This window comes from Selaginella moellendorffii, unplaced genomic scaffold (assembly GCF_000143415.4).
Source record: "Selaginella moellendorffii unplaced genomic scaffold, v1.0 SELMOscaffold_108, whole genome shotgun sequence".
Taxonomy (NCBI): domain Eukaryota; kingdom Viridiplantae; phylum Streptophyta; class Lycopodiopsida; order Selaginellales; family Selaginellaceae; genus Selaginella; species Selaginella moellendorffii.
In genome coordinates this window covers 443,234-468,434 of record NW_003314369.1, presented here as the reverse complement: position 1 = coordinate 468,434, position 25,201 = coordinate 443,234, and the positions used below count along the sequence as shown (strand labels likewise).

The window sequence follows — 25,201 nt, the reverse complement described above, 5'->3', positions numbered from 1 at the left end:
TTTTTTAGTGATCATATCTCATGCTTTTGAGTTGGTTGTGGATTTCCATTGGTCATATCCCCTCAACTCAAGTTTAACACCTTTTTAGTACCACTTGATACTTATCATAAAAGAGGTGAATGTCACTATTTCTATATTTACTAAAGTATATTTTGCCACTATTGTCTACCATGCAATTCAAATCTCATAAGTGTGCTCATAGGATTTGAATCCAAGACTTGCCATATGGCATCTAAAATTAACATTAACTCATCTTCTAGATTAGTTTGACGTTGGATTATATTAGTTTCCAAATACTTCATACTAATAGAGTTTTTAGAATTTTATAGTTAAAAGTGTTCAAAATAAATAATTCTTCTTTTTTTCTTTTGTTTTTATTAGTAGTCTGTCATTGTCTTCCCTTCTCTGAAGATAAACTGACACTATATAGAGAATAATGTTGGCATTAAATTAAATGTCATGAAAAAAAAAGTTATATAGCATTACTTAAATGCTAGTTAAGCTTGAATCCCATGGTTTGATAGTGATGGAGAGTAAAAAACAGTAGAATATAGTAAGAAACAAATGAGTTCAAGTGGATCTATTATAAATGAGTGGATAGCTTATAGTGAATATACATTCTAGCAACTATGGGGACTCAATCAAGAAAGATTTCTAACAAAAAGTAAATGGATAATTTTGAGTATCTTATATATGCTGTAATGTGACCCAACCAACAAACTAGTGGTTCAGTTACTGTGTGCAAGAAAAAGAGAAAGAAGAAATGTGTATAAATCTGATCATCAATTGGAAACAAAATAAAAAAGGGCAAATTGGAATATAAAGAGAGCAAAGATAGCATGACAACAGAAGTGGAACTATTATAAACAAGTGGATGCTTTTGGCTCAGAGTGAATATATATACTAGCAACCACGAAAGATCTGCAGTCTTCAAATGGACAATTTTGGATATTTTATATATGCTGTACCAACAAACTAGTGGTTGAAAAAAGAAAAAGAGAAAGAGATTTCATCCAGAGGGAAAAAGGTAAAATAGTGACATCACTGTTGCTGAGCTAAGAGATAAGGAAAGTGATGGCTTCACTTTCTCAAGTGGGAGAATATTTTTTGGAGGGGTTTTGAAGCATGCCCAACCACTCTCTTTATATTAAACAGCAAGGCTGCTCCTAAATTCTATGCGTCATGACGACAAGTCCAAGCCCTGTGCGGAGGAATCATCGTTAAACTTCAGAGTTTTCAAACATTGCATTGAATCCTGGGGCATTGGGAAATCAGTTAGCATCTTCGACTCACATGCAAATTGATGGAGCGCCATGGCACCAATGCTGTATCCTTGACTGTGTCCGCAGCTATGGAGGGTCAGCTCTACGTCGGGGGTGGCAACCATAAGAGCAAGGAACCAGACACCAAGGTATACAATCTGGTGGAGGATCTATTGGATCCTCTCCCATCACTGATATGACCCTCGTTGTCGATCGCAACAAGATGGTTGTGAGCTCGAGTGACGGTGTAGGAGCGACTCAACACAAGATCATTCCCAGGAAGTGGCGGACATTGCAAGGGTCCAACAGGATCTACAAAGCCAACAGGGCCAAATCGTTGTTGCGGATATACGAATGTGGCTAGAAGTCATGGGAGGCACTCCAGCTGGCGAGTGAGCAATGACAAGATTTTATTCCGCCCTGTGAGCTGCCAGAAGAATATCTGGGCAGTTTCGAAGAATTCCAAGGTTGTGACAGCGATCCAAGTCCCCGGTGATGGTGGCTTCAAGCGATCCAATAGTCTTAGATGACGAGGTTTTTCCAGCTTGATGGAAGATAAATAACTTATCTACAAGGCTGATGGAGGCATTGTGTCTCATCTAACTGTCACAAAGCTAAAACAACTTAGCCATCTAAAAGAATCTCTTTCAAGAAAATAAAAAAGAAAGAGAAAGTTAAGAAGCTGTGAGTCAGAAGACTAAGATGCTTTACTTTGCACTCCAAGTAGTTGCTGCAAGCCAAGCCAGGGAAGAAATGCGTCAACAGGTGTCTAAATGATCTCCCCAGTGACTTCCTGAGGAAGAAAAACGAAAGTTTTTCAGTATGGAGTGATCTTCTTCTTTATCTAACCTGTTGAGCTTTGATTCTGTAGCTGGCAACAACGCTCCTTTGCCCGCAGTGCCTTGCTTCCTTCCCGTTGTTCTAATCACAACCTAGTGGGGCCGGACGTGTCCCAGCTGATCGAATATCTAAACAGGGAACGATAGCATCACATATACTGCCTCGGAGTGAAAGCCAAACCCGCAGGCAATCCACTTGGATAGAGCATGTAATCCTCCGGAGGTGTTGGTGCCAGCCAAATCACTGGCTGCATACGAGGATTACAAAAGCATTTCACAAAGTCTTACCTGGTTGAGTCTGTAAGGAGCTTCTAGCTTCCGTGCCACCGAGCACACGATGCTTTCGTGCTCCTAGCAACAGTAATCGCCGAGATGTATACTGGTTCGTTGAGGAACAGGGACAAGAGAGCTCCTACAAACAGTGTTTGATCCAGGAGCCATAGGGATGGAGGAAATCCAGACTCACCTTGAACTCGATCTTGTCGCTACAACTCATAGAGAAAGTGGCATCTCCCCGGCCAGGCTTTCGCCTAAGCATGCCCGTTGTCTGCAGGCTTTGTTCCGAGTGAACTTGTGTAGACACCAGCTTTGCCCCCGTCGTGCAGCAAAAAACACTGTGATCGTCTTCTCCGGCCCCAGGATCAACTCCTAAGATGCATGCGTCTCCACCTATCAAGTAGAAAGAACCGGATGATCGAAGATAGTATGGAAGAACCTGATGATCAAAGGAAATAGATTGGAGAACCGGATGATCAAAGAGATAGAGTGGAAGAACCAAATGGTCAAAGAGATAGTGGATGATCAAAGAGATAGTAAGACTTACAAGGTGCGCAGTTTGCCATTATCATCCCTCTTGAAAACCTTGGAGCGCCCTCATCTACAAAAAAAACCCGTAGAAACCCCTGCAATATACATGAAGAACAACGGGATAGCAGTGTTCTCCTAGCGATCACTTCGGCATGGCTGATTGTGTCGCTAGCCAGGCTGCGTTGAGAACCTCCCAGGCATTTGGTCCCAGTTCCCAATGCAATCACTCGCAAAGAAGCTGAATCGAATCGTTAGAACAACCGTGTAAACCATCACCTATGGACGAATCGCAATCGGAGACTAGGAATGCTCCGAGACCTGTGTATTCACCGCCTGTGGCTTCCCTTTCTTGGGCAAACTCCCCCAGTCCATGTCCTTATAAACCCTAATATTTTGTTCTATGGCGCGTCGCCCATGCGTACACTACACGTGCAGCACTTTCGTTTGGATCAGCAGCCTCGCTCACAAGGACGTGGTAAACATTGCGCCCAGTGATTATCACACGGCATTTCCAACAGGTGAGAATGAGTTATTCGAGCGATCTTCCTTTCTTTTTGTTTCTTTGTTTCTAGACGAAGGGGAACTCTACACAACTGGCTCGAACGATTCCGGACGGCTTGGAACGAAATCTTCCGGGTGTGAATTCTCTCCTGTGAGAGGTTCAACGCTAGATACTTCACTTGTTTCTCACGGTCACACTGTCGCTGTGACTGGTATCTTTTTTTTTCCCCTCGTGTTCCTTCTAGCTTAAACTTTGAGTTTCAGACACTGGCTCGCTAGTTTCCTGGGGATGTGGAGAGTTTGGCCAGCTCCATGCGGCTGGCGTTTTTAACAGCCCGCTGCCTCGCTTCATCTCGCAAACTCCTGTTTGTCCGTGTTGCTTGTGGTTCTGGCCGAACACTCGCTCTCACAGGTAAAATGGCTCAAGGTTGATGAGATTTATACTTCGGTGCAGCCAGCGGGGACGTTTACTCATTCGGACAAGGCACGTTTGGTGCTCTCGGTCATGGAACCACGGAAAGCTTCAGCACGCCAGTTATTGTTGACAACCTTTGGGGCTTGGGAATCGTCCAGGTATTTGTCTGTGTTAGCTAGACAGAAAACTAGAATGCCATGGATATGCAGCATTGCTAATCGCCTACGGTGACAATCACAACTGCGCTTTGACAGTTGAGGGTCAGGTATGTTGTACTCACGAACTTCATCGAGGCAAAAAGTTTGATAAGTTTGCCGCTCTTTAGCTGGGGACGAGGAAAGTATGGGCAGATTGGCTGTGGAAGCGTTGAGAACCATTTGCAGCCGGTGCCTGTCACGGCTCTCAGTGATCTACTCAGGTTGTCTGTGGTGCGGACTATACCATGGCCATTGCAGTGAGTTCTACTGTTTTGCATACATGACTAGGATGAGTTTACGAGTTTGCTTGCTATAGTTGGGGCATGGTCACTGGGGTCAGACAGGCCATGGCACTCAAGATAACATCCTTGTTTCAAAGCGCCTGAAAATGACAATATTATCCAGGCAAGTGCGGGAGCTCGTCATGCTGTAGCCTTAACATCAGGAGGTGACGTTGATGCGTGGGATGAGCAAGGACAAGTTTTACCTGGAGGGAGGTGACTAAAAGAACTCAGCAATGCCTGTGGTCATTTGAACCATATTCCTTTTCAGTTTGATCGTGTTGCTCACACCATTGTTGCTAACTTGTCACAAATAAGTTCCAAGCAAGTGGTCTATGTGGTGCAGCTGGAGAGCATATGATTGTAGCGTTTGACTGCGATGATAAGCAATCATCGACACTGATTGAGCAAGCTTCAACTCCTTTCAACTACAAATGTTACGTTTTGTTTCACAGCCTACAAAGAGATGAAAAGAAGATGAATAAAAATGATAAACACGGAGCAGGATTGCAGGTGTTAAAACTTCCTTGCCTTCATATTTTGTTTGAAGTGAGCTTTTCTTCTACCTGAGCCTTCAATTTGTTTGCGTTTGAAACAGAACAAAGCTGGATTACTGCATACTTTGGAAAGTGTATTTTCCTTGCCCTAAGTTCTTAACCATGTCTTTCAAGTACAAGAATTTAATGAGTAAGAATGAACTACTATTAGGAGAAAATAAATCATCTTCTTTGCATGCCTAGTGAGTCTTTATTTGAAAGCTGATAAGTTATTATATCATTGCTTTATAAAAATTATGTTTTTTTTTTTCACTTTTGTGAGGGCCAAGTGTACAGTTATAATGCCATATACTAGTATTAATGTAGCTATTGAATTGATTTCAATTTAGACCACTCACTCATGTATATAAACTAGGGTTTTTGGATTAATTGATATGCACATTTTTTGTATTCCCTTTTTATATTCTAAGTGTGGTCAGGGGCATCTTTCATTGTCCTTAAGGAGTGCTTGGATTTGCCTCTTCCACTTCTCATTACCTGTCCTTCCGCTCCACTTCTTGTGGGCAATGGTCATGTTCTAATAGAGGTTGATGCTATTGCTGCTCAAGTCCAAGGACAAAGGCGAGGATGTGGTCATGACCGTGACATTTGCTATTGGGCATGTGATGAAGTTGGTCACACTTATTGGCATTGTCAGCATTTTCCAGATTGGCAACCTCCATTTCTTGGATAGAGATTTTGGCGTCAACAACGTCCTATTAGTGTTGTTGTAGTGGAAGGTTTAAGCACTGAGATGCATCCAGGAAATGAGAAGTCGTGCGAGTAACAGAGGGACTTTGCGCGAATAAGTCAATGACCCCTCCATCTTTCTTTCGAGAGTATTATCAAAGTGTTCACTTGGTATCGGTTCATCCAGTGTTTACTTTCCAAGCTCATTTTTATAGCAAAAAGTCTCCTATTATTCTCTCTGTGTTGGTTGATACAGGTTTGAATTTATTTTTTATTGCTCGATCTGTTGCTATATGTTACGGTCTACACTTGTATCATACGGTAGAACTAGTTTTCATTTTTTATGGCAATAGCCGTACATATGCATGTGCACGAGATGAGGCAGACCTGGTTGTGCGTGTGGGTGATCTCGAGCTTGAGTTGCAGTCCTTGCGAGTATTGCTGAGTCAAGCTTTTGACCTCATCCTTGGTATGGATTAGTTGCAACGCAATCATGCTAAATGTGACTTTGAAGCTTCTCCCCCTTATCTTATACTTCCGTATGTTTCATCCATTCCTCTCACTTTCATACCTCTTCGTCCCTCTCCTTCTACCTTTGCTTCTATTACTTTTGTCCCTCCATTATTTCCTCCTATGTTTCCATCTTGTTCTGATTTTCCCTTTTCTGATCCTTCCGGCAATTTTTGTGTTGTAGCGGTTGATTGGCTCATAAAGGAGTATTCTGATCTCTTTGAATTTGACTTATCATTTGGGGCCAAAATTGCCACATGTCATCCGATTCCAACTGGGGATGTTCATCCAATCAAGGTTCCTCTTTGTCATTAGTCACCCAAAGAGATCAAGATTTTACATACAAATGTCAAGGAGATGTTGGGGAAGGGTGTTATTCAGAAGTTGCAAAGTCCTTGGGCATATGAACCTCATATTGTGATAAAGCTTGATAAGAGTATTCATTTCTGCATTGACTATTGTTTGTTAAACAAAGTGACGATCCCAGATGTGTACCCTCTTCCTTACACTACTAATCTCTTGGATCATTTGGGGTTCAGCAAGCTAAATCTTGCTTCTGGGTACTAGCAAATACCAATGGCCAAAGAAGATATTTCTAAGACTGCTTTTCATACACCATTTGGTTTATATAAGTTTTTGGTGATGCAATTTGGTTTGAACAATGCTCCAGTAACTTTTTAGTGAATGATGGACGAGGTTCTTTGCGATATGCCGAAAATGGCTACTGACTTTATTGATGATGTCTTGATCCACTTAGAGGGGATGTGGGAGGAGCATATTTGTGATGTTTGTAAAGTGTTGGATTGGCTATAGGATGTTAGTTTTAAAGTTGAAGTGGTCAAAGTGCATGTTTGGGTCCAAGGACACAATTTATCTTAGGTACCTTATTCTCGTGAAGGTTTACAAATTGATCCTGAAAAACTTGTGGCTGTTTTAAAGTTCCCTACTCTGAAGTGTGTGAATGATGTGCAGTGCTTCTTGGGCAAGGTGCAGTATCTCGATCATTTTGTGGATCACCTTTCTGATCGCACTGCATTGTTGCGAGTCTTGCTGAGGTCATCAACGTCATCTTTCATCTGGTCTCCAGATTGTGAGCGGGCATTCATGGATCTCAATGAGCTATTGATGACTCCTCCGGTTTTGGCATATCCTAACTACACTTGACCTTTTATTTTGCGCGTGGATGTTTTTGATATTGGTTTTGGAAGTGTGTTGATGTAAGAGAGCCCGAGTGTGCCTAGTCAACACCATCCCATTGCATATATAAGCCGTACATTACAACTAACGGAGGTGAATTACTCCACGATGGAGAAGGAGTGTTTAACAACAATTTGGGGTTTCGAGAAACTTCATGCATATCTATATTGTTCTTGGACGTTACTTGAAGGTGACCATGCTACCATTACTTCATTATTGAAGCGAAAGAACCTGGTTGGTCATACTGTTCGGTGGGCTTTGAAGCTTCAAATATATGATTTTGATATTGTTCATCACCCAGAGAGTTCTATGGTTAATGTTGATGCCCTTTCTTGGGCTCTTCTTTCTTCTCCACTCTTTTCTCATGTTTTTGACAAGCCTACTATTTTAGCATTTGTGGATTTTCTAGATAAGGATTTTGTGCTATCGGCAATTGTTATACTTGATGTTCAGTGTCTACAAGGTGCAGAGCAAAATCTACCTTCTCTTGATGAGATTCATGAGGCTCAAAAGATTGAGCCGTGGATTCAAAAGCTTCGAGATGAGTTTGAGAATCCTGCATCAGTTGCTGATGATTTGCCTTTCCAGCATTTACATTCTTAATATCCCCTTGAAGACGGACTTATTTATTTTGTGGGGATGGATTTGTAAGCTCCTGAGTTTTGACTTCCCGGGAGGTCACCCAACCCAATACTATTCAAACCTAAGGACACTTAACCCCAAATATCCCAAGACCCTTAACTGATTGGAAAAGGGGGTGCACTCTTGTTCATGGGCCCTTTCCCTCTATATTTGAACCCCATGGATCATCTCTCGAGTCGTTCCCTTTGGTTGCTTATAGGATCCTGATGATCATTTACGGCTGGTGCCTTCTATTTTTATTCCGCAATTACTCCATGCCTACCATGATTCTCTTGTTTTAGGTGGGCATATGGGACATCATCGTGTAACCAAGAAGCTGCGTAGGTCTTTTTATTAGCTGGAGATGCAACGTGATATTATCTGGTATATACGTAATTGCATTTGGTGCCAAGCTCGTAATACTCCCCCTCATGCCGTAGAAGGACGGTTGGAGTTAATTGTAATTTCCCGTCCGTTTGAGTTGGTGGCATTTAATCTTATAAGACCTTTTCCATGGTCGACTATTGGCAATGAGTATGTTATTATTGCTTCTGACTACTTGACTCATCGAGTGGAAGTTGGTGCTCTTGTTAGTGCCTTTGCAATTACTGTTGAATACTTCCTCCTTAATCGAGTGGTGTTCCAACATTCTTGTTTAGAGTAGATTCTTTCAGATAATAGTCCTACATTTATGGCTGAGGCATTTATGTTTTGACGTTATGGTTGGGGATATGCCACACTTTCACAAGTGCTTATCATCCACAATCAAACGATCTGGTGGAATGGCTCATTCGAACGTTCAAAGGGATGATCGTAAAGCATGTGAACTTTCAACATTTGGATTAGGATGATTATTTGCCGTCTCTTCAGTATGCATATGTCATAGGGTGTTGAGTTTTATTAGTGTTTCACCATATAAACTCTTATATGGTAATGATCTAATAGTACCAACGGAGCTAGGTTTACCTTTGCAATTGCCATGAGCTGCCGATGTTAGGTCGTGGGATCAGTATTTGACAAGCATTCTTCCACTTGTTCGAATAGAGTCTGTTGAGCATTTAGACAGTGTACAAATGGGACAACAATAGCACTACAACTCCTATTATCATCCACCTACAAAGTACAAAATGGATGACTTGGTGTTAGTCCATTTGCCCCATCTTACGGTACATGATTTATCTAAAGGGCTCCTTGCTAAATGGAAAGGACTATATCAGGTGCTATAGCAAATTAAACCACAACTTTATAAGGTTTGACATGACGTTCAGCAAGCCAATCCTTTAGAGATTGTGCATGTGCAACAGTTGAAATGTTTCATACAAAGGGATCAAGAGTAGTTAATACCATTTACAGATCCATCAATGCCTCCTTCTGATATTCCTTTAGATCCTAGCCTATCTATAAGAGAATTTTGATAGTCTTCTATTATTCCAAGAGGAGGGAATGATGTGAGGGCCAAGTGTATGACTAAGATGCCGTATATTAATATTAGCGTAATGGGATTTTAGTAGTTTTTGAATTAGTTTTAATTCAGATCACTCGCTTATATATATAAGTTAGGGTTTTTAGGCTAATTGATATACACATTTTCTGTATTTTCTTTCCATATTCCAAACACTCACAACTTCATATTTAACAATTATATATTTCATAAATTAAACTCTATAATTAATTTTTATTTTGCAAAAAGTTAGAACACCTAGGAATATTCATTTTACAAAAATGTTGACCCCACTCAAATAATTTAGTCTGTCCAAGTTAAAAAGCTATGGAAGGAATCCAAAAGTTTGCTGTCCATGGCAGCACTGCCAATCCCAGCGTGCACATCCCTCGTACTCGTCGTCCTCCTTGCGCTGCTCCTGGATGGCAGCGCCGGCTACCCGGAGATCTTCGATCGCGGTATCCCCCGCGCAATCGCCAGCAACTCCCGCGTCCTGGTGAGCAGCGCCCTGGCCACGCTCGTCAGCAACATCCCCTACACGCCCCACGCCCCGCGCTCCTTCTCCGACACCATCACCGTCGACGGCCACCGCGTCTTCCTCCGCCTCTGGTTCTTCACCAGCGACTGCCACGCCACGCCCGCCGCCGACAACACCATGCCCGGCTTCATGCTCATCAGTGCCTTCCGCGACCTCCACGACGCCGTCGCCAATTCCCTCTTCGCGTGGGGCTACAGCTTCATCACTGCCATCGACGGGCGATTCGGCATGGAGTACGCCGTCGAGGAATCGCTGGATCCAGGCAGCAGCAGCAGCATTCCCTCCTTGCAGCGCATCGATTCCTTCCCCTACACCTGCTTTCCTTACGGCAGTATGATCCAGAGTGGCCCAAGGCCGCGCTTATACTCCAAGCTCCTCGCCACCCAAGCTCTCTCGTCTCCAAACGGACTATACAGGCTCGCCATGGAGCGAAACTGCGAGGCCGTGCTCTACGCTGGAGCCGACAGGATCTGGGCCTCCCCGACCAGGGACAAGGGAAGCGGCTGCTTCCTGCTGGTCCAGCAGGATGGGAATCTAGTGATCGACAATGATGAGGTCTGCTTTTGGGCGACCAACACCTTTGTCCCCGGCTACAAGCTCGTGTCGTCGATTCTGGCGCTCCAGGATGATAGGAACTTGGTCTTGTATAGAAGTGACGAGCAGATCCCTGTCTGGGCTTCGAACACTGAAGTGTGAGAGCTGGTTTTCTCCGTAACTTGTGGCCGCGACCGAGAAATAAAATGGATGATCCGGGCATGGTGGTGGTCACCTTGGAGATTCACGGACTCGCAAGAAATCGTCCATGTGTTGGATCATGACCGGGGGCCATCGCCGGATCCTCTTGAGCCAGTCCGTGTCTTTGTAGCGCTCGCAGCCGTCGAAGAGCCTGCCCGAGTTTATCTTCTCGCAGGCAAACTCCCACTCGTCCTCGGCTTCGTTGGCTCGGCCCTGTGAAGTTTCGAAAAGATGGTAGCGATGAAACGAGATCCTGGAGATCAAAGCTCTCACCATGGACCAGTACACGGCCGCGAGTGCCGCTCGCATGTCGATGCTTCCGGGAGCTCTTCGTGCCACTGCTAGCAACTCCCTGAGTCCATTTGCTTCATCGCCAACCTTCAGGATTGAAACCTTCTCTCAAGGTCAGAGTTTCTCGATGATCGATCCCATATTACCTGGATACGCATGAGAGCAGCGTTGGCTCTCGCGTAAATGGCCCCGTCCAGCTCCCTTGCATCCTGGAAAGCCTGCCAAGATCATACACATATAACTCTAAACTTTAGAAAGATCGAGCAGCTCTCGAGCAAGCAAAACGAAGAGTTTATGATCGATCGATGCTCTCACGTCAAAGCTTGCCGAGTAGTCGCGCAGTGCCTCCTTGTACCGCCCAAGCGAAGCGAGAGCATTCCCTCGGCTGTTCATCACGTATGGATCCCGATACCCAGTCGCGGCTCTTCCTCGTTGCAAAGCTTCCGTGTAATCCGCGACCGCGTTGCTCCACTGCGCCAGCCCTTCGAAAGCCAGCGCTCGTCCGGAGTAAGCTCGATAGTTCTCTGGCTGCCTAAGCCACGAATCCTATAAGATCACGAAGAAAAAAAATCCTCAGTACCTGCGAATCGCTTCATCGAAATCGGCCACCGCTTCCTCGAATCGCTTGGCATCCACGCGAACCTGCGCGAGAGAAGAAGCTCGAATCGATCTTCCAAGAAAAAATCTTACCTGGCCTCGCCCTTCTAGCCACGCGGTCCTGGCGGGATCCATGGCGACAATGCGGTCGAAAATCCGGCACGCTCGATCCAAGCTCGATGCGCGATCAGGGTTTTCTGGATCCAACCCTCGTCCCCATTCCTCCTGGGCTTCCTGGACGAGCGCCCTGACGCCCGCCGCGCTACCCGCCTCGATCGCTCTAGCGGCGCCGCCAACGATCTGGGTAGTGAGAATTCCCGACGCCAGCAGGAGATCTCTTCTCTTTCGTCCAGCTCCTCCACCGGAGCAATCGCTGGCGCTACATCGAATTCGCGAAGAGGATTTGGACAAGCAAAGCACTGGCCATGGTCTTTCTAGCGCTATCGCGGCAGCCATTATCACCGCCATTATCACAATACAATGTGATGATTAGCTCTAGAAACGCGCGAGGAGGAATGATACAACTAACCGCGGAGTGATCGAGCGATCGATCACAGCGTGTGGAAATCGATCGCCATCGATCCCAGAGTAGATGGACGCTAACATAGAATCGATTGATTGAGTTGATTGATCAGCAAAGAACTAGATCTCTCTCGGCAGCGCAAAAAAATGGCGCCGGCCTCGAGCTAGAGGAGAATTGGGAAGGAGAGATGTATAAGATTTTGTTCTTGTTCTACTGGATGGCGATGGTCGTGACGGTGTCCTGCTCCTTGGGGACGGTGATGGTGAGGATGCCGTTTGTGAAGGTGGCCTTGATCTCCTTGACCTTGGACGAGAACTTGAAGACCCGGGAGAAGGTGGCTGCGCGGAGCTCCTTCTGGCGGAACTTGGCTTTGGCGTCGTCCTTGGGCAGCGGCAGCACGTCCTCGCGCTCGCCCGAGAGTTGCAGCGCCTGATCGCCCATCTTCTGGAGCTTGATGCCCGACTTTTCCACTCCTGCGATCGAGAGAGCCAGCCAGCCATTAGCACAGCGCAACGAAAGCGCAACGAAAGAGGAATTACATCGAAGAATGGAAGTGTTAGTCACGCGCTCTAGATTGATGGAAAGCGAGCAGCGAAAGAGAAATTCGAAGAGAACAACCGATCTATCCGGAAGAAAAAAACTCTGAGAAATGGAAATCGTTGGATCACGACTCGCCAGATAACCAGAATTTCGAAATGGAGAGAACGAGCGAAAGAAAGAACAAAGATCGCGACAACGAGAGGAATGGAAATGGTTAGATCGCTAGATAAAGAAAGAAAACGAGGAAGAACGTTAGAAATCCCATTCGCACAACAAAGAGAAGGTTAGATCGATTCAGCAAAACGGTCGTTAGAACGAGCAAAGATCGACGAGTCAGAGCTAGTGGACCGGGGTCAGCATAGGTCAGCGGGGGTCAGCGATGTCCGAGAGAATAGAGATGCAACGCAAGGCTCGAGAGATCGAGAGATTTTACTACCGGGCAGCTCGACAGCGATGATGTGGCTCTCGGATGTCTCGAGCCAGGAGACGTGGAGCTTGAATTTCTGCTCCTTCTCCTTCCCGTACCGCTCGTACCTCTCTGCGCAAGAAAGAACCAAGAACATAAAGATCGACATCCAAAATCTCTGTGCATGCGATCGAAAGACACCGACCTTCCTCCTCCTCTTCGATCATGGCCTTCTCCATCGCCTTCAGGATGTTCTCCGCCATGGATTCTGCGAGAAAGAAGGCGGAATCGATCAGGAAACGGAGAGAACACCAAGAAAGACAGCGATTATCCAAGAAACAAGGCGCAATGCGGGCGCCGCGAAGAGAATGAGTAGAGATTTCGAGAGATCGAGGGAAGGAGACCTCCAATCGGGGGCGCGTCGCTCGCATCCTCATCGCGCTTGATCGTCGACCTCACTCGGAATGGCAATTGCTGGAGAAGCGTCGGCATTGCTAGAAGATCGATCGAGAATTCGCGGAGAGAAGAGAGATCCTAGAACCAGTAGGGCAGCGCTCGGGCAAGAACACAGGCCACGTCCCAGGGGAGACGCTATATAGCACCAGCGGAGCTCCCTGCGTCGTCGATCTCAAGAGGCACGAGCGCGCCACGTCTCACCCGCGTGATGTGAGCTGTCTTGACGGAATATTACGGCATGACACCGTGGCAAACGGAACATGCCCGCGAATCTGGGCGACTGTATCAAGCGCTGTCAAAGCTTCGCTGACGCGCGCAATCTCCACGACGCAGCCAGTCCGTGGATCGATTCCACCACCAGCCAGGGAGTATATCTCTCGAATCTTCTCATACAGATGTACGGACGGTGTGGCAGCGTGGAGCTCGCAAGGGCGGTGTTTGATTCCATGGATGCCCGGGATGTATATACCTGGAATCTCCTGATCGCGGCATATGCCCAGAACGGGCATCTGCGGTGGGCATATGCGGTGTTTGATGCCATGCCCGATCGAGATGTGGTGTCTTGGAACTCGATACTGGCGGCGTATGTTCGTCTCGGAGATCTTGATCGAGCGAAGCAAATCTTTGATCAAATGCCGGACAGGGATGTGGTGTCATGGAATGCAATTCTCACTGCAACGATCAGCAGCGGGAGCTTGATCCAAGCGAGACGAGTTTTTGACGCGATGCCCGAGATGGACATGGTGTCGTGGAACTTGATGCTCACAGCATATGCGAATAACCTGCATTTGAAACCTGCGGAAGAGATTCTCCGCTCGATGCCTGAGTGGGATGCCGTCTCGTGGAACGCGATGCTGGGAGCATATGCCCAAGGAGGGAATCTCCGTGGTGCGGAATATGCGTTTGCAGGAATAAGATACCGGAATCTGATCTCCTGGAACGCCATGCTTGCAGCATATGCCCAAACCGGGCATCTGGAGGAGGCACAAGCGTTGTTTGATCGAATGCCAGAGCGAAACCTGGTCTCGTGGACGACGCTCCTGACGGCATATTCTCAGGCTGGGTATCTCCACATCGCAAGGAGAATCTTCGACGGCATGCCGGATAGGAATCTCGTCTCCTGGACCGCGATGCTGTCTGCATATGCCCAGGAAGGGAATATCCACGAGGCAAGGCGCTTGTTCGATCTCATGCCCGACAGGAGCACTGCCTCGTGGAACGCGATGCTCACGGCATATTCGCAGAATGGGCATCTTCGTGAAGCCAAGCTCGTCTTTGATTCCATGCCCAATCATGACGTCATTTCCTGGAATGCAATGCTGGTTGCGTATGCTGAGAACGGTCGATTCGAAAACGCGAGAGAACTCTTTAATTCCATGCCCGGAAGGAATCTTATTTCTTGGAGTACAATGGTAGCGGTGTGCTCACAGCTAGGACGCTTGGAAGATGCCAGAAAGATCTTCGGTGAGATGCCCCATACGGACGTCGTAGCAGCCACAGCGATGATCACAGCTTACGCAAACAAGGGGCAACTCGAAAATGCAAGATGCCTTTTTGATTCCATACAAGAGAAGAACGTAATCTCAAGAAACGCGATGCTAGCAGCATATACCCAAGCCGGGCATATAGAAGATGCTGAGAAGATCTTTAACTCTATGCCCGAAAGAGCGATCGGATCGTGGAACGCGTTGCTAGCCGGCTATGGCCAACACAGAAAAATCTCTAAAGCAAAAGAAACGTTTGATCAAATGCCCAATCACGACGTAATCTCGTGGAACGCTATGCTTGCAGTGTATGCCCAGTGTGGGCATTACAAACTCGCGCAAGACTTCTTTACTAGAATGCCCGAGCGAGATCTTGTCTCGTGGAACTGTATGCTCGGAGTGTTTGCTCACAATGCGGATCCAAGCGATGTGCTAAACTACTTCCAGGCCATGAAACTGGAGGGCGTCCAGCCGGAGCAAATCTCTTTCACTTGCGTTTTGCTCGGCTCGAGCCACTCAGGCGACGTCAAAGTGGCTTCCAACTTCTTCGTTTCGATGCTGGGCGATCACCAGGTGTCGAGAACAAAGCAGCACTACGGCTGCTTGATCGACATGCTTGGGCGAGCGGGATACGTTCGCGACATGAAAGATCTCATCGCCCATATGCCTTTCGAGCCGGATTTCCACGACTGGGCGAATTTGCTGGGGGCTTGTAGGCGTCACAGCCGCTCGGACTTCGCAGCCCATGCTGCTCGATCGGCGATCAACGACGAGAATTGCAACGCTGGGCCTTACGTAGCTCTGGCAAACATCATAGAACACAAGTTTTGAAAGAAAAAAAAAAGTTTTGACCTCCGTAGAGAAGAAGCTTAAGCTGGATTACTCGACTCCCCTGATTCCAGGCTCTTCCTGCGCTTCTTCTTTACGTCTTGGAGCTCATCCTCTTCCAGCTTCTTCTTCGTGTTTTCATCTTTTGGCTCTGCAGCTGGAAAGGAACAACGTAACTTCGGCCTCTCGATCCTCGAACTCACCTTCAGGCTTTCTTGGCGCCGCTTCCGGAGTTCCCGTGCTTGTCTTTTCCGGAGTTTTCGTGCTTGTTCCGGCCCCTGCGAAAGAAAGAAGATTTAGAGCTAAATTCGCAGAGAAAAACAAGAATGTGTGGCTGCCACGAACCTTGCTTCGCTGCCTCTCTCGCTCTCCTCTCCTCCTCGCGAACCTCCGCCTTCGTCTTCGTGTGAATTATCGTCACCATCGCGCAAAGAGTGTCTCGACTCCACTCGCAACAGTTTCAAAAGGAGTTTTTATACTACGAGACAATGCCTTGCTCCCCAAGCAATGGACGCGTGACGAATATACCAGGACGCTTGCGTTTGACGCTACACAGTTGTGGGAGTAACGAAGAACACCTGTTTATACATTACACGAAAAGAACACTACAAGCTCTACAAGCTCTACGCCAATAGAAGCAAACAAGCAGTCAAACAGGCAAAAAATTCACCCAAGAATGCAGTAAACTAAGGACCTTGTGACGACGATGCGAAGATGCATCAGTAAGCTCTTACCCATAAGCTCCTGTCAGCGTCCATCCGGATTGTTAGCGTCTATCCCTGCGCTGCAGTAGCCACCGGAGTCGTGTCGGTTCCCAGCTTCTTCTTCAGATTTTCCTCGTTTGATGTCGCCGCAAACCTGTGCCAACAAAGAGCAGTGAGCCACAGAAGAGAAAAAATGGAAAAACTCGAAGCGAGCACAACGTACCTCGCAGCTCTTGCCTTCTTCTTCTCGGCTTCTAAGTTGGAATCTACTCCAGAGAATCGATCAAGCCGGGCCCTTTTCTTGGCGTCTTCGTTGGCGCTCGCAACATTGGCGGTTCCAAACCTCGCAGCCCGGGCATTCTTCTTCTCCGTCTCTGATTCAATCGAAACTTTAGCTTTCGACACACCTTTCTTATCACTGGCGTTAAACCTGCAAGCCAAGATATTAGCCTGGAATGCAAAGAAACAAAAAGGATGTGAGCTCTTTCTTACCTTGAAGCTCGCAATTTGCGCTTCTCATCCTCGCTGAAATTCAAGCCCACGCCAAAGCGCTCGGCGCGCCGCTGCTTCTTCTCCATGTCCGAGAGGGGCCCCGGAGATTCCAGACAAACCACGCCCTCCTCCTTCCCCCCATTCTCTACCGACACGCCATCCCGAGAATTCCCATCCGCGGCCTCAACCTGGCCATTGCCGCTGTCCTCGGCTTGAATTTGAGCCGCCGCTCCGCTCTCACTTCCCACCGCATCGTTTACCTCCGGCGACGAGCCCTGCTCTACCTCCGCCGCCACCGCTGCCGCTGCCGCCGCCGCCTTGCTCTGTGCCTCCTCTTGATCCGGAGCTGCGGAAGAACTCATTCCTAGATCGCAATCCTAGAACCTACGCGCCCGAGCCGCAAGGATCCCGAAACCCTTGACGTTCTAGGGCTTCTCGCAAACGAATATCCCTTGCCACGTCAGGCAGCATATGCTCGGAATCGTTCTAATTTAGTACGGGACCCGCGAGATGAAAAGATTCTCGAACTCATGGGAAGATATGCCGAGAGATTCCATTAGCTTACGTGGCCCGCCAATGGCGACTTTTAAAGATATAAGCGCGTGTGTGTGGGTTTTTAGGTCTTCTCATTTTGCCCTGTGAAAGGCGCTCGCGAGGAACAGTGGAGTGGAGGAGAGGGGAATCCATTCGTTTCTTCTTCTTGGCCTCCAGCAGCTCGGGGCGTCCTCGGTGGTTCCTCCATTCTGTGTGGATCGCCATTGGAATTCTCGCCTCGTTGGGTGCCCCTCCTCTCCTAGGGTTTCTCTTAGGGTTTCTTGGGCTTCTTCCTCGAATTCTAGCTGCGGCAAGCGGCTACCCAGCTCCATTTCCGGTCCTCCGCTCTCCGATCCGTCGATCGGGGCATTTCTTGCCATTCGCGCGACTCGCGATTGATATGCTGAGCAATCCGGCGGACTGCTGCCTCCATGGTTTCCAGGGCGCCGTGCTAAACGAGGTTGGCTGACCGATGGAGGGATAAAGACGAGGAAGAATGCACAGGTTTGTGGGACGCGTGGAATTTTTGTGATGAAATGAGGGATGCTGGCACGACTGTCGAAGATGGTAGTAGGATGCTGGAGACGCGTTGAGCAGTATGTCCATATCGGCGCCACGGTTCCCAGTCGCAACGATGCTCTCCTCTGGTTCCACGACATTGGGAAGCACGCATTTGGCGACTTCTCCATAGCTGTAGTACAGGCGAACTCCATACTCGAGGATCACACCCAGATCGAGACCGGGCCTGGCAAAACTTTCGTTGGCGTCTACGATGGACACGGCGGCCCGGAGGCGGCTCAGTATATCAACAACCATCTCTGGCAAAACTTGCAAAGTGTGTGCTCGATTCTTTTGCTGTATGGTAGTCTCTTACTCCTCTTCTTCCAGGGCTTGCTTCGCAGGAGGGTGACTTCACGAGCGATGTTTTGCGAAGAGCGATCTTGTCAACCGAGGATGGTTTCGAGAGATACGTCGCTGGCTCCTGGGCATTAAGACCACAGATCGCGACGGTTGGATCGTGCTGCCTCGTCGGGTTGATACGAGGGAACCAACTGTTTGTCGCCAACTTGGGCGATTCGAGGGCGGTCATGGGAACTTTCCTGGGACGGGATAACAGGATCACAGCGATTCAGCTCTCTGCTGAGCACAATGCCAGCATAGATGCCGTGCGTCAGGAGCTCAAGGACTTACATCCAGACGACTCACACATTGTCGTTCTCAGGCATGGAGTCTGGCGTGTCAAAGGGATAATCCAGGTAAGTCCTCAACTTGGTAGCTCGGGAGAGTGTTTCTAATCCTAGTTTTTGCTTGATCCCGCAGGTGACCAAGTCCATCGGTGATGTGTATCTAAAGAAAGCGGAATTTAACAGGGAGCCACTTATCGCTCGGTTTCGCCTTCCACAGCCACTAGAGAGGCCTGTGCTGACTGCGGAACCATCGATCAGTGTCTTCACCCTCAGACCAGCGGACCAGTTTTTGATATTCGCGTCGGACGGGCTGTGGGAGCACTTGTCCAGCCAGGAAGCCGTAGACATTGTATACAGCCATCCTCGAGCAGTAAGCTTTCCTTCTCTTTGCTCGTTTTTTGGTGCGACTCAAACTAGAGCTGGACTGAACGGTTTGTTTTCCAGGGGATCGCGAGGCGACTGATCAAGGCTGCGTTGCAAGAGGCGGCCAGGAAACGAGAGATGAGATACTTGGACTTGATACGCATCGAGCGCGGCGTGAGGCGGCATTTCCACGACGATATAACTGTGGCGGTGGTGTTTCTTGACAGGGAGATGGTGATCTCTGGAGGCTCGAGGAGTATGAGCCCCTTGTCCATAAGAGCCGGGGGCGAGAGCGCGGTGGCAGCAAGAGCTAATGGAGCTACTGGAGTGTAAATTACGATTAATTTTTCACAAAAACGCTATACAAAAAGATTCGAACATTCCATTTCTGGTTGGCCCTTAGAACAATGCAGTATAAACCCTAATATACAAATGCTGAAAAGAGCAAAGCTAATGGCAGATCATCAAGAACACACTGGCAATTCTACTTTCTGGCAAGCGATGTGGAATTCTTTCATTGTGTTATTTGGTATATTGATTTCTTTTTCTTTTTCTCTTTGGGTTTTTATTAGCTCGTTTTGATCAGGTGTATCAACCTTGGCTAGCCCATACAGCATGGTTACTTCTGGCTATGTTGGGGTTGGCATTTGCATTGGCATTGGATTATTTTATTGGTGTGGAGTGCTCCTGATGATAGGATGCATGCAATATAGTGGAGATATCTCCCGTTACACTCTGATTGCTTCCACAGCATTTCCCAGATGGGGGCGATTAATCACAAGCTTACTTTTCTACTTGGAAACATTATGCACGCTTTTGGGATTTCTGATTGCAGTGGGGGATTTAGCACAAAGTATTCCGACTCATGTGCATCACTTTGGGTTACTAAACACAAGAGAGTTTGCAACATTTGTTGCTATGGTGGTTATCGTTCCTGCGACTTGGTTCGAGAAGTTATCTACAGTCTCCTTTTTCTCGTTGTGTTGTACACTTGGGCTCTTATTTGTCATGGTATTGACCATTTACATCGGGTTCTTTGGTGGGGTTGGATTCAAAGCCCGAATTCCACTTGTTCGAACTTCACAGATATCAAAGTCCATTGGAATTTATTCTTTTGGCTATGGATCAGCTCCAATTTATCCAAGCATCTATTATTCAATGAGAAACCAAGGATCTTTCACACTGGTGCGTAATTTCTTTTACCAATATCCATGGAAGTGTTGCATTTCTTTTCAGGTACTCTCAATTGCATTTGGAGTGTTCACAGCTGTATTTTTACTCTTTGGATTATTGGGAAGCTTTATGTTTGGGTTCACTACAGCCCCTTTGATCACTCAAAACTTACCAAGTCATTTGCTGGCTTCAAGGTTAGTTCATTAGATTTTTTATATTAGTCTTTTTAGATTATATAGTATGTGGTTTCAGGCTTGCTAGCTGGGTATCTTTTGTTATTCCAGTTTCTAAATTTCCACTTCTTATGCATCCTATAACATCGGATATCCATGAAATTATTGCAAGGAAATTCACTATTCAGCCAAAGAGCCTCGTGTCTATATTGATAAGAGTTGTTGTGAGCTCTTTTACTACTCTCGTAATTATGGCTATTGCGCTGGGACTTCCTAAATTTGCTGGTATTATCGAGTTTGTTGGGTCATCCATTGACATGCTTCTAGGAGTGATTTTGCCAATAGTTTTCTATATGAAGATCTATCAGTTTACACTACCAAGAGCACACATGGTTGGACTTGTAATCATGTTGTTAGTGGGGATTTGTTTGGCAGTAACTGGCACAATTGCTTCTATTAAAGACATCTTGGCTTGATAGCAAAAATAAAACATTCGAAAATATTATGTTCAAACGCTGGGCACAGAGGCTTTGCTCAAGCTAGCCAGCAACATGCGCTTGTAGCTGTTCAAAACCGGTTTATTGATCATCCTAACTTGTCTTCCTTTTCAGTGACTATTTGAAAGCAAATGAAGAAGGTACGTAGTGTCAGCCAATGCACATTAACATCATGTTTCTACTTTACAATAATCCTTCTCCCTGCTGTCCCCACTGGCAGAGCTGATTGGTTAGCATCAGCACCACCTTTTTAAAGTCCTCGTCCAGATGACCAGGCTTGTATACCCCGTGGAGGCCGTCGAAGGCAGTACGTCCGACGAAACGTCACCGGCATAGACAGGAAGGAATTGCTGGGAAGAAGCTGGTGGCGTCGTAAGACGGGGACTCGCGACCGAACAGGAAATTTACTGGAATGGATGGAGAGAGAATTGGCCTGTGTTCTCGTATGGTGGCTCTCAGCAAGATCATAGCATCAGCGAGTGCGCCTCTCCGCATGTCGGTTTCCGCGCCAGAAAGCCCAGTGGACTCCCACTATCTCGTTTGTTATAGCTCGCTCAAAGCTTGAGGCTGGCTTGAGGTTAAGTAGAATCTTCTCTCTCTCTCTCTCTCTCTCTCTCTCTCTCTTGTTTATAAAGTAACAATTATAATGCTGTTCTTCTTCCTTAATTTCTGCCGAATCTAGGTTTGCTTTGAAAGCTATGCTCAGGGGTCGTATTTTCCTTCATTGTGTCCTCGAGAGCTGCAGTTTTAAACTAACGGTCTTTTGTTTCGTAGGAGCGTTTCCATTCTTCTCTTAAAGAATGTTTAGATTGGCAGGGTGGTGGATGATTTCGAAAGCAGCAGGGGGATTTGACTCATGGTTGTAGTGTTCTCTTCGTAAACTTTCAAGGAACAATTTCGAGTTCCTTCCAGCTGGAAAGGTGCAACATTCTTTCTCTTGTCTGACACTCATGGTTGTGGCTTCATCGAGGATCGAACTGATGTGATGACCAATTGACCAATAACAAACAAAACAAACACACAACAAAATAATGAAGAAAAATATCCACGTTAAGTTCTTCATCTGTTCTTTAGAAATTGGAACATTCAATGCTGACGTCTTCTTTTCAAAAAACTACTTTCAATTTCTTGATCTTTACGTGATTTTGAAACAGGAAGGTGACGGCTGTTTTCAATAGGATAGGGTTGACTGAGAATCTTTGAATCCTCAAAATGGAGACAACCACTGCCGTCCAAGCCTTGTCCAACACGTTTGTTTGTCATTTGCTGCCGTCTTTCTATTGCTAGAACGGATTTACATAAGAGCAAGGGATATCAGCGAACCTCAGCTTTCAAGAAGCAGTCTTTAAGATAATTTCTCTCAAACAATACATACATGGCTCCAGGCATGGTGAAAGTTTGCAGTGTTTCATGTGTTGTTGCAAGGAATCCAGGCCCTAACCGCATAATGTATCTGTGTGATGCGGATCAAAAGCTGGGATTCTATGTGAGAAGTATCTTCTTCTATGGGCCAGAAACTAAGACTTTGGATGTGGATCGTCTCAAATCATCTGTGGCTGAGGTATTGGGTTCATATGATTTCTGGGCTGGAAGGCTGCACTTCAATGAAAATGGGCGTATGGAGATCAGCTGTAGAAACCAGGGAGCTTTTTTCACGCTTGCAACGTGTGATCTTAGCTTGGACCAAGTGACGGCTGATGACTTTGATGACTTCTTCTTTATTGAAGATTGCAAGATTAAAACCTTGGAAGATCTTCCACTATTGAGTATCCAGGTATGAACACAAATTTACAGTCTGTTTCTTGAGGAATTTGCCTACAGGTAACTCGTTTGCTTGACGGTGGCTGCGCAATGTCAATATTGTTCCACCACGCTTTGGTTGATGCAACCTCTGGTATCAATTTCCTGCTCAACTTTGCATCCATCAACCGGGGAGACGGTCTCTATATGATACCAAATGGCGACCGGACTCAACTTAAATACCGGGATCCACCGCGTGTGAGCTTCGAGCACAAAGAGCTTGCTAAACAGATACCTCTCAATGGTGGCCACAGTATCTACACTCTCACCGAGGAGTCTGTGATTAGCTCCGAATCGAAGAGGAAAACGGCTCCAAAAATTGAGAGGAAGACCTTTCTCTTCACGTTTGACAAGCTCCGCAAGCTCAAGCAAGCTGTTCTGGACGAAGGAATCTTGAGCGAGTGCTCCACTTTCGAGGCTCTGGCAGCTCTGATTTGGCGATCCCATGCTCGATCGATCCCAGGGAAATCCAGCAGCGATGTTCTTCACGTTGGATTCGCAGTTGACACGAGGAACATTCTGGATCCTCCATTGGGTGAGAACTTCTGCGGGAATTCGATATATCTAGCGCATGCCGAGCTCTCACTCGCGGATCTAAGTGAGCTCCCACTCTCCTCCATCGTTGCTCAAATCCAGGAGGCGAAAAAGCGATTGACAAATGAGTACGTTCGTTCTGCACGAGATTTTCTCCATCTCAATCCCAACTTCTGGTACCAGCCATGTGAGACGACGATCAACGCTTGGCCGAGGCTGATGCGAAAGTCCCTGGAGCTTGACTTTGGTGGGGGAAAGCCGTTACGAGTGGAGTTCCCAATGGATCCACGAAACTTTCATATCACGTTCCTCCCGCTTAGTTCCGATGGGATTTTTGTCTCAGTTCCTGTGAATCCCATTGCAATTGCCACCTTTGAAGAGCTTATAACACAATTCTAAAACTCTGATTTCCTGCTAAAAATAATTGGATCTGTTGGACAATTGTTATTTCAAGTGACACATCTAGAGAATTTTATTCGTCTAGAAGTCATGACATTGTGGCTTCTAGACTCTGAGACTGATGCCGAACACCATGATATCAATATTGTTTTTCTTTAAAAAAATTTGCTTAGCGTTTGCACTCCTATTCATGGCCTCTTGTCATGCCTGATACTCCGCCTTTGAATGTGTTGTTCTCTCCTGTAGACATATAAATGCTTAGAGCATCACCTCATTGTCTTCGTGCTCTAAAAGGTGGCAATGCCAAACAACGTGGTGGGATACCATGTGCCATAGTTTTTGACACTCTTATGTCTAAAAGCATGTAACTGTGCCGGCAGTGATCACACCCATATCCAGTCCGGGCCCCTGGAGTGGAGGTGAGGGCACATAGTGTTTGATCCACGTGTTGCAGAATGGAGCCACATGTCACCGCCTAGTTACTCCTTCTCCTAGCTCATCTGGCTCGTTCTTGGCCGCTCCCAGCTTTCCTCTTACAGCAAGATTGCTGCCACTGAGTTACCTCGCCTCGCTGATGCTCCGCGATTCCACGTTGTTGTGCTCTGCCTAGCCCTGGGGAGTTCACTCCTTGTAAACTTTAAGAGACCTCTGCAGCATGTTGAGGTTAATATACTTTGGCTGCAGGTGCCTGTTTCTCCCCTCACTAGGCACCCCATTTGCCTACTATAAAACAAAACCAAAACTACACCAAAACTAGCAATGCTCAGTCTTTTGTAGAGATTTTATAATAAAACTTTAAGCAGCCTACTGGATTGGATCTTAGACACTGGATTGGTCTCAGACACACTAGATCAAAGCACTTGAGAAACAAGAAAAGTTAATTTTAAAACTACAAATAGTACAAGATCAAATGTGCCTTTGTTCTTCTCTCCCAGTTCATTCCACACCTGAAAAATAATGTATTAGTTTCTTAGAATTAGAAAAAAAGCATACAACTCTTACCTTAGTTGAAAAGTTGGGCTTGCTTCATGTTTCCCTCCATATAGCTTCATTTCATCCCGTGATACCCAAAAGAAAACAAAAAACCATCTTCACAAAACACATTTAATGGCTTGGGCACTGTGCACATTTGCAAGCCAGTAGGTCTGTGGCGCTCAGTCTGGCCCTTAGCCACAGGCCAGCCCTCGCACTGGCCACGAACGCTAGACCTAACACAAGTAACAAAGGGGAAAAAGAAAAAAAGGCACGACTACTTAGAAATATCTGATTATATTATAAAAACTATAAATAATATCTAGGCCTAAAAATATAATAAAACTGTATTAAAATAACTATACTATAAGTTAATATAAAATAATTTAGCTTAGATAAAGAATTGACAGGCTAAATTTCAAATAATACATAGTAGTATAAATTGACAAGTCAGAAACCAAAAGATATTGAGCTTTTGAATGTCAACAATTCATTGACATGCCATCTGATTCTAAAGGTGAAGTGGCACTATATATACTTTTTCAAAACCCTAAGTTTAGTGAGAAGAGGAGCACCACTTCCAAGCTTAATCTAGAGTCAGAGTAACACTAGTAGAGCAATAAGGATGATTTTAAGAGCAAGCCATGCTTTGGTTTCAATGGATTTATATGTTCCATG

At 46.3% G+C, this 25,201-nt stretch overlaps 8 protein-coding genes and 1 long non-coding RNA gene across 16 annotated transcripts; 5 read left to right on the top strand and 4 right to left on the bottom strand.

The window, feature by feature from the left end:
• Positions 1-1,885: 1,885 nt before the first annotated feature.
• Positions 1,886-3,285, bottom strand: LOC9631348 (tRNA-specific adenosine deaminase 1). 7 transcript variants are annotated; one of them, XR_002990971.1, is made up of 6 exons: positions 2,925-3,285; positions 2,568-2,770; positions 2,390-2,513; positions 2,283-2,349; positions 2,112-2,230; positions 1,886-2,055 (listed from the first exon to the last, which is right to left on the bottom strand). XR_002990971.1 is itself a non-coding variant. In XM_024664241.1 (6 exons), exons 1-5 carry the CDS (start codon positions 2,947-2,949, stop codon positions 2,188-2,190), a joined length of 462 nt encoding a protein of 153 aa, XP_024520009.1. In that variant the 5' UTR covers positions 2,950-3,285; the 3' UTR covers positions 1,886-2,055; positions 2,176-2,187. The 7 variants fall into 7 exon arrangements, 1 of the variants encoding a protein (XP_024520009.1); XR_002990969.1 differs by having other exon boundaries at positions 2,112-2,349; positions 2,925-3,146; positions 3,185-3,285; XR_002990970.1 differs by having other exon boundaries at positions 2,112-2,349; positions 2,925-3,146; positions 3,227-3,285.
• Positions 3,286-3,922: 637 nt separating this feature from the next.
• LOC9631232 lies at positions 3,923-4,229 on the top strand. The gene is made up of 3 exons (XR_002990974.1): positions 3,923-3,982; positions 4,034-4,089; positions 4,150-4,229. It is a non-coding gene; the product is annotated as an uncharacterized LOC9631232 (long non-coding RNA).
• Positions 4,230-10,461: 6,232 nt separating this feature from the next.
• On the bottom strand, positions 10,462-11,925 carry LOC9631231. 2 transcript variants are annotated; one of them, XM_024664253.1, is made up of 6 exons: positions 11,552-11,925; positions 11,442-11,503; positions 11,177-11,393; positions 11,008-11,079; positions 10,844-10,963; positions 10,462-10,783 (listed from the first exon to the last, which is right to left on the bottom strand). In XM_024664253.1, exons 1-6 carry the CDS (start codon positions 11,912-11,914, stop codon positions 10,601-10,603), a joined length of 1,017 nt encoding a protein of 338 aa, XP_024520021.1. In that variant the 5' UTR covers positions 11,915-11,925; the 3' UTR covers positions 10,462-10,600. The 2 variants fall into 2 exon arrangements, with proteins under 2 accessions (XP_024520021.1, XP_024520022.1); XM_024664254.1 differs by having other exon boundaries at positions 10,844-10,948.
• A 101-nt stretch (positions 11,926-12,026) lies between these two features.
• Positions 12,027-13,476, bottom strand: LOC112342434 (18.1 kDa class I heat shock protein-like). Its single transcript, XM_024664242.1, has 4 exons — positions 13,332-13,476; positions 13,133-13,195; positions 12,958-13,059; positions 12,027-12,454 (listed from the first exon to the last, which is right to left on the bottom strand). Exons 1-4 carry the CDS (start codon positions 13,417-13,419, stop codon positions 12,192-12,194), a joined length of 516 nt encoding a protein of 171 aa, XP_024520010.1. The 5' UTR covers positions 13,420-13,476; the 3' UTR covers positions 12,027-12,191.
• Positions 13,477-13,922: 446 nt separating this feature from the next.
• Positions 13,923-15,698, top strand: LOC112342428 (pentatricopeptide repeat-containing protein At4g02750-like). The gene is made up of 2 exons (XM_024664220.1): positions 13,923-14,271; positions 14,395-15,698. Exons 1-2 carry the CDS (start codon positions 13,923-13,925, stop codon positions 15,696-15,698), a joined length of 1,653 nt encoding a protein of 550 aa, XP_024519988.1.
• A 562-nt stretch (positions 15,699-16,260) lies between these two features.
• LOC9631347 (protein MODIFIER OF SNC1 11) lies at positions 16,261-17,322 on the bottom strand. Its single transcript, XM_024664243.1, has 3 exons — positions 16,892-17,322; positions 16,623-16,829; positions 16,261-16,553 (listed from the first exon to the last, which is right to left on the bottom strand). The coding sequence occupies exons 1-3, from the start codon at positions 17,251-17,253 to the stop codon at positions 16,469-16,471; spliced, it is 654 nt and encodes a 217-aa protein (XP_024520011.1). The 5' UTR covers positions 17,254-17,322; the 3' UTR covers positions 16,261-16,468.
• A 209-nt stretch (positions 17,323-17,531) lies between these two features.
• On the top strand, positions 17,532-19,364 carry LOC9631346 (probable protein phosphatase 2C 60). Its single transcript, XM_002990406.2, has 4 exons — positions 17,532-18,260; positions 18,314-18,681; positions 18,746-18,982; positions 19,057-19,364. Exons 1-4 carry the CDS (start codon positions 17,969-17,971, stop codon positions 19,306-19,308), a joined length of 1,149 nt encoding a protein of 382 aa, XP_002990452.1. The 5' UTR covers positions 17,532-17,968; the 3' UTR covers positions 19,309-19,364.
• A 226-nt stretch (positions 19,365-19,590) lies between these two features.
• On the top strand, positions 19,591-21,288 carry LOC9631345 (amino acid transporter AVT1D). The gene is made up of 4 exons (XM_024664219.1): positions 19,591-20,046; positions 20,212-20,342; positions 20,933-20,958; positions 21,086-21,288. Exons 1-4 carry the CDS (start codon positions 19,591-19,593, stop codon positions 21,286-21,288), a joined length of 816 nt encoding a protein of 271 aa, XP_024519987.1.
• A 905-nt stretch (positions 21,289-22,193) lies between these two features.
• LOC9631344 (omega-hydroxypalmitate O-feruloyl transferase) lies at positions 22,194-23,551 on the top strand. The gene is made up of 2 exons (XM_002990404.2): positions 22,194-22,592; positions 22,640-23,551. Exons 1-2 carry the CDS (start codon positions 22,194-22,196, stop codon positions 23,549-23,551), a joined length of 1,311 nt encoding a protein of 436 aa, XP_002990450.2.
• Positions 23,552-25,201: the final 1,650 nt, after the last annotated feature.